At 54.7% G+C, this 9,414-nt stretch overlaps 1 protein-coding gene across 1 annotated transcript; it reads left to right on the plus strand.

Annotated features, from left to right (window-relative positions):
* Positions 1–960: 960 nt before the first annotated feature.
* LOC105998392 (testis-expressed protein 19.2-like) lies at positions 961–2,112 on the plus strand. Its single transcript, XM_013033090.1, has one exon. The coding sequence runs from the start codon at positions 961–963 to the stop codon at positions 2,110–2,112; it is 1,152 nt and encodes a 383-aa protein (XP_012888544.1).
* The last annotated feature ends 7,302 nt before the right edge of the window (positions 2,113–9,414 follow it).

Here is a 9,414-nt window from a genome sequence, read left to right on the forward strand (position 1 = left end):
GGGTCCGGGGGCTCTGAGGGGTCCGGGGGGCTCTGAGGGGTCCGGGGGGCTCTGAGGTGTCGGGGGGCTCTGAGGGGTCCGGGGGTCTGAGGGGCGCCGGGCTGAGGGACCGACCGGCCCAGGCATGTGCTCTGGGGACCAGGGTGACTCAGCACTTTTTCTCCCTGGGGTGGGGACTTCTGGGAAATACGCAAATGAGCAGGGCACCCTTTACCAGACCCCAGTGCTCACCTCTGTTGCTGGGAGCAGACCAGCAGGCTATGGGGGGGACGGGCCGGAGGGGGGTGTGGGGTGGGCTGGGCCTGAGCCTGGGGCGTGGGGGGACCCACAGGACTACAGGGGGTGAGGGGCAGGGCGAGAGGGGGCGGGCCAGGCAGGGTGGAGGGACTGGGGTCTGGGGGCTGAGGTGGGAGGACTTGGGGTAGGGGAGAGGCGGGGAGGGAGGGAGTCACGGGCCTGGCAGGGCTGAAATCCCCCTTGCCTGTCTGGGGGAGGTGGGTGTGGAGAGGACTCCCTCCCTCTCCATTTCTGAGGCAGGCTGGCAGGGTCGGGGGTCCTGACTGGGTCAGGCTGAGTCACGTCAGATCTGAGGCCTGGACCCTTCCTCCTGCCCAGCACCCCTTCCTCACCTGCCCCACCACCCTGCATACCAAAGGGTGCCACACCTTCCTTCCATTGCCTTTCTAGCTGCCAGAAACCTCAGAAGGCCAGGCTGAAGAAGTTTCTGGAAAGTAAGCCTCCAGCATCTGAAGATCTTCACCAAATTGAGACCCAGGTCTTCCACCCCATCCCTCACCCCAGGCCCCCAGACAGGAGCCCCCTTCCGGCTTCCCCTTTCCTCCTCCTCCGCCTCCCTCTTTGCCCTTCCTCTCTGCCCCGGCGTGGCCCTGGTCCCCAGCGAGTCCTTCTCTGCTGTCCACCCCACAGGAGGCGAGCTGTGTGGCCATGTGTCCCCCGGTCATGGAGCGGCATGGCAGAGAGGGCATGTCGCACCTCCATGCACTCTGGGTCTTCAGGCTGCTCCACGGACAACCGTTACAAGTGTGCTTTGCCTGCTTCAAGATGGCCTTTCTGGACTTAAAGGACCTGCTGGAGTCTGAAGAATGGGAGGAGGATGACTGGGACCTGGATCCCTTGGACTCCCCTGAGGAGGAGGAGGAAGAGGAGGAGGAGTTTGAGCAAGTGCACCCCGGAGCTGTGGCACTGGCTGCCATGGGGTTGCAGGAGGTGGGCCTAGGCTATCCCTACGTGCCCACTGAGCTGAGGCCTGAGGATGTGGTGCCCCTGGATGTGGGCCCCAAGGATGGAGACTGGATCCAGGGCCTTCCCTGGAGATGCCTGGAATTGCCTTCCTGCTCACACTGGCCCCAGAACCCACCCCCGTGGCAGTGGTCTCTCGGCTTGGACCAGCCCCCTCGGGAGCCCATGGTGCTGGAGCTGGGCACCGTGTGGCCCGTGGAGCCCATGGAGGCCGAGGTCTGGTTGCTGGGCCTACAGTTTGTCTCCATGGAGAGCAGCGGCGATACCTTCTACCTCAGGAAGATGGTCCCAGGCTCTGTCCTGCAGCCCGTAAGCCATCGCTGGAAGCTGCTGCTGGACCCCGATGAGGCGTGCCAGCTGGGATTCCAGGACCTGCCCCAGTATCTGGATCTGCCCAGATGGAAGCTGAGCATTCTGGACACCACAGTGCTGGACACGCAGCTGGTGCCCGCAGACACTATGCTGTTGAAGAAGGGGTTCCGTATCATCTCCTGTTCACCCCGGAGCAAAGGTGAGGCAGAGTGGGGGGTTTCCGCCGCCGAGCTGGACGAGGGCTACAGCCAGCCTGAGAGCTGGAGCTGGGGGCCTGAGTGGCCTTTGTGGCCTTCGTGGCCTGAGTCAGTGCTGGGTGGGGTGGGATCCATGACTTTTGAGGAGCTGCCCTTCTTCCAGCCCCTGCTCCCTTGGCCCCACCACAGTGAGCCTGAAGCCCAGGCAGCCGCCATTGACATGGTTGTCCCTGGACACCAGGAACCAGAGAGGACCAGCAGCAGCCCTTCCTTATTTGCAGTGGAGCACATGGCAGAGGATGATGACCTTGACAGGTGGTGGCAGAATGGGAGGCAGCCTTAGGGCCTCGGGAAGCATGGTGGGTGCTCACGGGCCGGAGCTACATTCTCACCGGTTGCTTTTTGAGTTGTTGGGAGGTGGTGCTGACCTGGCTGTGTTGAGGTGGACATTCATGCTGCCCTGAGGTGAGGTGCTGCAGGTCACCAAAGGTGCCCTGACCAGCTCTTCCTTGGGCAGGTGGCGGCTGAGGGCACTGTGTGTGACACAGGAACACACGGGTGACTGAGTCAGGGGCCCCGCACTTTGGTTGGCGTAGTATGTGGGAGGCCAGAAGACCCTGTCCAGATCCAGGGTTTCTGGCTGTAGTGGAAGAGAGCTGGTTCACGTGTTAGCCGGTTGTGCTCCTGAATGTTCAATTCCTGTTCCTTGGCATGTTGCTTTTGGTGAAATAAAGTTGTTTAAGTTGCTGTAGGCTGGTGTGATATTTTTTCTCTCACTGTCTGGGCTGACCTCCTACCAGTGGGAAATCTTAGCAGTTGTTGGGAGCAGGAGGTGGTTTGGAGTTCTGGTCTACTTTTTGGCTCACTTAAGAAGGTTGTGTCAAAGGTGGTTATTTTTAAACCTGTATGTGAAAACCTGACTAGAATAAAGAAGGGACCTGTGTTGAACACAAGTAATATGTTCCCGCACTGAGGGTCACCTGGTTTGTGCCCAGGGTCTGTGACAAATCTACAGATTGGTCATGTGAGACAGATGGTAATGTCTGCAGGCAGTGACACTGTTTTGGGCATCTGTGTTCTACACAGAGGAGGACGTAGTAGACACTGTTCTGGGCATCTGTGTCCTACACAGAGGAGGACGTAGTAGACACTGTTTTCAGTATCTGTGTTCTGCACAGAGAAGGACGTAGTAGACACTGTTTTCAGCATCTGTGTCCTACACAGAGGAGGACGTAGTAGACACTCTTTTCAGCATCTGTGTCCTACACAGAGGAGGAGGTAGTAGACACTGTTTTCAGCATCTGCGTTCTGCACAGAGGAGGACGCAGTGGACATCTGTGTTGTGCACAGAGGAGGAAGTAGTAATGATTGGCTCTCCTGGGTATCACAGGCATTGGCCCTATGGATGGCAGGTCTTTCTCTAAGTCATCTTTCTGGGGGTTTCTACCATACCTCCTGTGCGGTCTCTGGCTAGTGTTGCTTTCTTTTTGTTCACATCTATATAGGGAGGAAAAGCATCACAAATACAGGTAACAGGAAGAGGTGCCCTTTTGTGGGGTTGTTCTTCTCCTGAGATTGCACCCAACATTTTTTGCATGCTAGACAGGTGTTCTAATAGTATAGCCCTTTTTTATTTATTGTGTGTGTGTGTGTGAGAGAGAGAGAGAGAGAGAGAGCGCACACACATGGGAGCTTTTTCTTAAAAAATAAAAGCTATTTTGAACTTAACACCTTGCACTTGTTTGGCACACATTCTTCTGTTTCAGACATGCCCTATACTCTTTTTGGTTGTTGTGGTGGTGGTGGTTATGGCGCTTAAACTCAGGACCTGGGTACTGTCCCTGAGTTTTTTTGCTCAAGACTAGCACTCTACCACTGAGAGCTCCACTTTCAATAAAAAGTCTTACAGACTGTCCTGCTGAGGGTGGTTTTGAACCGTAATACTCAGATTTCATCCCTGAGTATCTAGGACTACAAACACGAGCCACCAGTACCTGGCCCTGAACTTTAATTATTTTTCATGTTTTTACTGGCTTTGCCTGGGCTGCCTTGCCCACCTCACCCTTGGCAGTTTATACAGGGTCTTGTTCTCAGGATCCTCTTTCTTCAGCCTCCTGATTGCTGGGATTGTGTTCACGTGTCTCCATACTCTGCTCAGAACAGAAATTTTTGTCTGTTGATCTCTACATACTGAAGAACTGATGGCTACCTAGAGGTTCTGGGCATGGTCACTGTCTCAGTGTGCCTGGAGAACATAGCCATGTACTTGCTCTGTTTGGCTGTTGTAGAAGATTGTTACCCATGGACATGTTTCGCCTCCCAAGACGAGGAAGCGTCCTGTCACCAAGCCTTTATTAAGCGCCTACTGTGCACTATGTTGCAGGTAGCAAGGATAGCCCAGAGGTCTGCAGAATTACTGTGGGAATTACAGGGGGAGCCATGCAGGGAGGGGGTCACGTGCAGGAGGGTGGATCCCTTAAAGCTGGCCCGGGCCTTGCCGTGGGCCTTCCTTCACCTCAGGCCACCCCAACCCCTCTCAGCCTCTCTCACTGGTTTACCCACCTACTGAGCTCCCGCCTCTGTAGGCCACACTGCTTCCAAGAGTCAGAGCTGCCACGTGCAGCTCAGGTATGCACGGCCAGGTCTCCTGCCGTGGCGGGGTAGTCACGGAGGCCCGAATTAGTTGTGCCCTATGACTTCCAGTATTTGCTTGTTTATGTTGTGCATGTGCATGGTCAGAATATAGAAAACAAGTAAGCAAAACAGAGCCATGCATCCCCCAGAGAGAGTAGGTTGTCAGCTTTTCCTGTAGGTATTTACTGTCTTTAGAGGCACATGCGTGTGTGTTTATGTTATTTTGTTTTTGGGGTAGTACTTGGGGATTAAACTCAGGGCCTTTGTACTTTTGCTTTTTATTTGTCTTTGAAACAGGATTTTGCTAACTGCCAGGCTAGCTGTGACCTCTTGGTCCTCCTGAGTTCAGTCTCCTAGGTAGCTGGGATTACAGGTGTGCCATCACTATGTCTACACATAGATTTTCCTTTTTTTTTGGCGTAATGAGGTTAGAATTCAGGACATTGCACTAGCTATTCAGGCTTCTACTGTGTGTCTCACTACTACCTCTTGTTTTGTGCTGGTTATTTTTTATTTTTGCCAGTGCTGGGGCTTGAACTCAGGGCATGGGCACTGTCCTTGAGCTTTTTTTGATCAAGGCTAGCACTCTACCACTTGAGCCACAGTGCTTCTTCTGGCTTTTTCCGTGTATGTGGTACTGAGGAATTGGGCCCAGAGTGTCATGCATGCTAGGCAAGCGCTCTACCACTGAGCCACCTTCCCAGTCCCGAGTATGAGTCTGCATCCTCCCGTATTTGGCTTCCATTGTAGCTGAGATGATTGATATATGTCACCATACTAAGCGAGTCTCCTGGGCTTTTTCTGCCCAGGTAGCCTGGAACATCAGTCTTGTTGATCTTGGTTAGCTTCCCAAGTATCTACAGTCACAGGCGTGACCCACCACTGCCTGGCTTGCGATATTTAGTTTTAAAAGATAATTTTAAAATGGGCACTGGTGGCTCATGCCCATAATCCTAGGTATTGGGAGGATTGTCGCTCAAAGCTAGCCCAGGCAGAAAAATCTGTGGGACTCTCATTTACAATTTACCATCAAAAAAAATCAAAAGTGGAGTGTGGCTCAAGTGGTAGATCACCAGCCTTGAGTGAGGGGCTGCACCCATGGCCTGAGTTCAAGGTCAAGTACTGGCCAGGATGTGTGCGCACTCGTGTACACACGTGCGCGCGCACGCAAACACACACACACACACACATTTTAAAGGTCTGGCTACATGTCACTCAGGAGTCCTGTGCCCAGCCCGGGGAAGTAGGGTGGTTACTGGGGGAGTTATAAGATGGATATTATCTCCTGAGTTCAGAATCTAGTCCCTTCAGAGACACATGGATGCCACATAGGATAGCTCCTGACCAGTAGACCCCTGGTGTCCTTCCCTGTCGTCACATGCTTCGCCAGCTAGTCTGGAACCCATACATAGGGCAGTGTGGTCTGGAAACACACCTACAGGTCCCTCAGGACCACTTGGAATGGGTTTCCAGCCAGGTGTGGACCACACAGGGCCCAAGGAGGCAAACCCCCCCGAGGGAGTTTACTTCATCTCGGCAGTGCAAGAGTGGGGCTGTTACCAGTCAGTAGAGACCCCAGGCGATAACGGTCTTAGATATACCCCTGAGCAGCCCTGGGAGGGGCCGTGTCTGGAGTGAAGAGGAAGGGATCTGGATGGAGGAAGGGGGTCAGGAGGCTCCATAGGACTCAGGTCTTCAGATATGCTGTGTCTGTCACTGAGGACCCCGTGACTTCCCAAGCCATCAAACTTGAGAGGAGATTGTCCATGAGAGAGACCCCGTCTCCTTCCTTCCATGCTGGCTTTGTCTAGAGACACCTGGATGTCTGAAAAGTTCATATCCTGAGGCTTCAGACCTTGGAATAGCTGGGGGCAGGCAACTCCCCACTTCAGCCCCACAGAGGAGGTCAAGGTGGCAGAGGTGGAGCAAACTCAGACCTGATGATCAGCAGGGCTTTCAGGCTCCTGCTGTGTGTCAGCTGCTTCTGGGGGCTCTGTGTGTGCGCCTTCTCCGCTGGCTTCAGCAGCTGTGGGGAGGGAACACAGGAGTGACTTTTCCTTCCCTTCTCCTAGGGCTTCTTTGAGGGAGGTACCCTAATTCTAAACATGATGCAGCGATAACCTGGAGGAACCCCAGCACACACAGGGGAAATGGATGCCCAGGCTGTATGATTACAGATTACCCCCTCCAATCAGCCGGATGTGAGGGGCACAGCTGACACTCACGGCTGGCAGTGCTTACAAGATGGCATCTCTTTAAAAAGACGAAAATGTCAAGGATTAAACATTCCTAGCAAGTCAGAGCTGTGTCCCACGGCCAGGCCCTCAGTGAGGGCTGCCTGCCCTCAGGGCCTTAGGGTCCCTCCACCCCGCTGTCTGTCAGTGACAGGACTATTTACACACTATGAATAACACATTTTCAGGTTAAGAACAATTTTTAACTATTTTTGAGGTCAGTCTATTTGTGTTGAAGTAGAAGCAAAAACGGTAGTTGTCAGGAAGCCCTGGATCGCGGGCTCCATGGAGACCTGTCCATGCTCATGGGCCCACCCAGTCTGGAGCAGTGGCAGCTCCCACGTGTGGAGCAGCTCTCTGGGTTCTCCTCAAAGCTCCTGGTTTTATTCCCCCCCACACACACACACCTGTGTCCCCATTGGCTCCTCTTGTGAACTCCATGAACGTTCTCTGTGGAGTCACTGCCAGACAAAAAGGGCACTGGAGCCAGCCGGCACTCCATTTTCTCTCGCCGGTTAGAGCCTCATTCCTGGTGGGCGGTCAGGGTCTGGAGTCCTGTCCAGTGCCTTCTCTCCAGAGAAGCCGGGGTTAGTGCTCACCCAGGCCCAGGCAGCTGTGGGTATAAAAGCCTTGGGCAGAGAACCTCTCTTCTTTCCTGGGCTTCCACCTTTGCTTATAGGTCTGCTACCACAAAACAGGCCCCAGAAAGACTGGACTGAATGAAATCCGCAAGGGATTTCGGAAACGTGGTGTGGGGCAGGTGCCTCTTGTCGTGGGACACTGGACAGGACCCAGCACCGTAACAAGGTCCATTCCTAGGCTGGGATCTGTGAAACTTAGCTTTCTAACAGTACCCCCTGCTGGTCATTCCAGGTCAAACCAAACAGGGTCCCGAATACCCACAAAGTCAGGCCTGAAGTGGAGCAGGAGCCACAGGCTCCATCCCAGCCTAGCTCCCATGAAAAACTCAAGACAAAATCATCGCCAGTCCCTTAGCTCCTGAGGTCTTCCAGCTTTCCAATCTGTACCCTGGAATTTAAAAAGCTTATCTGTTAAGTAGTTACACAAAGGGACCTCAACTCATAGGTCCATAAATACAGCCCATTCCAGTCCAGGTCACCTCCCATCACTCCCCCAATCCTCCCAACCCCACCCACTCCAAGCCACCTGGCTCCATATTCACATATGCACATTGGATGTAGTGGCTGTGTGCCCTGGTGTTTGGATCTGTGCATGTCCTGAGTTCTCTGCTGGAAAGGACTCTGGCATATGCCAAGGTGGGGACATGGCCCCGTGGAGGTAAGCTGTGAGAACACTTACCTGTCTGTGTGCCTGGTGTGTGGAGGTGTGTATAGGGACACACAACCTCCAAGGCTCCAACGATCCGGTTGGGGTCCCAGCCCAGCATGACCACTGCTCCATGCACGGCTGGTGAAGTAACACGGTGACTGCTAGACACAGGGCTCCGAGGCAGGGCCAGGTGATAGCCGATCATAGAACGGTCACGTGTCCTGCATATCTGTGATTTCCACAGCATCTCAGCTGCGCTTGCGTGAACTCCTGTAGACGTACACCAAGCAACCCCAGTCTCCTCGTGCTCTCTACAGCCCCATGTCCACAGGCCCGGCCAGGCTGAGCTCCTTGGTCAGTGTACCAAGGGCTGAGGCAGAGACCAGTTGGCAGTCAAAGTGTGCGGCAGCCTTGTCCCTTGGAGAGGGCGCCGCTCAGGGCAGCCTAGAGGAATGGGTGAGGGCTAAGGCTGCTCAGCCGGCACCAGCACCGGCTTGTCAGTATGCTGTCAGCCGGGGGAGGACACTGCCTGACAGCCCACCTCCATTTTGCTTCTTCCTGTGACATCCCCCTGAGATGATCAGTCGGCTGGCATCAGTGGCCCCCACAAACACTGCTGCTGACAGAGCAGGTGGCCTGCTTGAGCGCCCCTAGCCTGGCTCTAGAACTAACCCTTGAGACGCCCAGCCCCAGGGTTGCTCACGGATGGCTGGGCTCACCCTGTGCCCGGTCCTGCATAAACATGAGGTGCCAGGTTGGTTCTGGAGGCCCAGCCCCAGCCTTTGCCCCGCAGGTCCCTCAGTGCTACCTGTCCAGAGCCCGGGGATGATTGGCTCCTGCCCAAGCATCTCATCCGGAACATGGCGCTGCTGTGCAGTGGGTACCCTGACTCAGGCTGGTCATTCACCCGAGGGCCATTCTGGCACAACTCCATAACACACCAGCTTTAAAATCACATACAGGGCCGGGCACCGGTGCTCACGCCTGTCACCCTAGCTCCTCAGGAGGCTGAGATCTGAGGATCGCGGTTCAAAGCCAGCCCGGGCAGGAGAGACCGTGAGACTCCTGTCTCCAACGAACTACCAGAAAACCGGAAGTGGTGCTGTGGCTCAAGTGGTAGAGCGCTGGCCTTGAGCTGAAGAGCAGAGGGACAGCGCCCAGGCCCAGGGTTCAAGCTCCACAACCGACCCCCCAAAAAAACAAACAAACAGCTTTATTCTTAAGGTGTTGTACAGAGGAGTTGCTGTTTCGTAAGCTAGGCCATTAGTGCACTTCTTGCTGGATAAAGTCTCCCCTTCCTTCACTTTGCCCCGGTATTCCCCTCCTGCCCCTGCCCTCAGGTTGCATAGCTCATTTTCCACACAGTGTCTACGGCGTTTGTTCACCCTTCCTCCCCCATTAAAGACACCAGCTTTTTTTTTTTTTTTTTTTGGGTCCGGTCGTGGGGCCTGAACTCTGGGCCTGGGCGCTGTCCCTCAGCTCTTCAG

The sequence above is a fragment of the Dipodomys ordii genome, unplaced genomic scaffold (assembly GCF_000151885.1).
Source record: "Dipodomys ordii isolate 6190 unplaced genomic scaffold, Dord_2.0 Scaffold163, whole genome shotgun sequence".
In the NCBI taxonomy this organism is placed as follows: Eukaryota; Metazoa; Chordata; class Mammalia; order Rodentia; family Heteromyidae; genus Dipodomys; species Dipodomys ordii.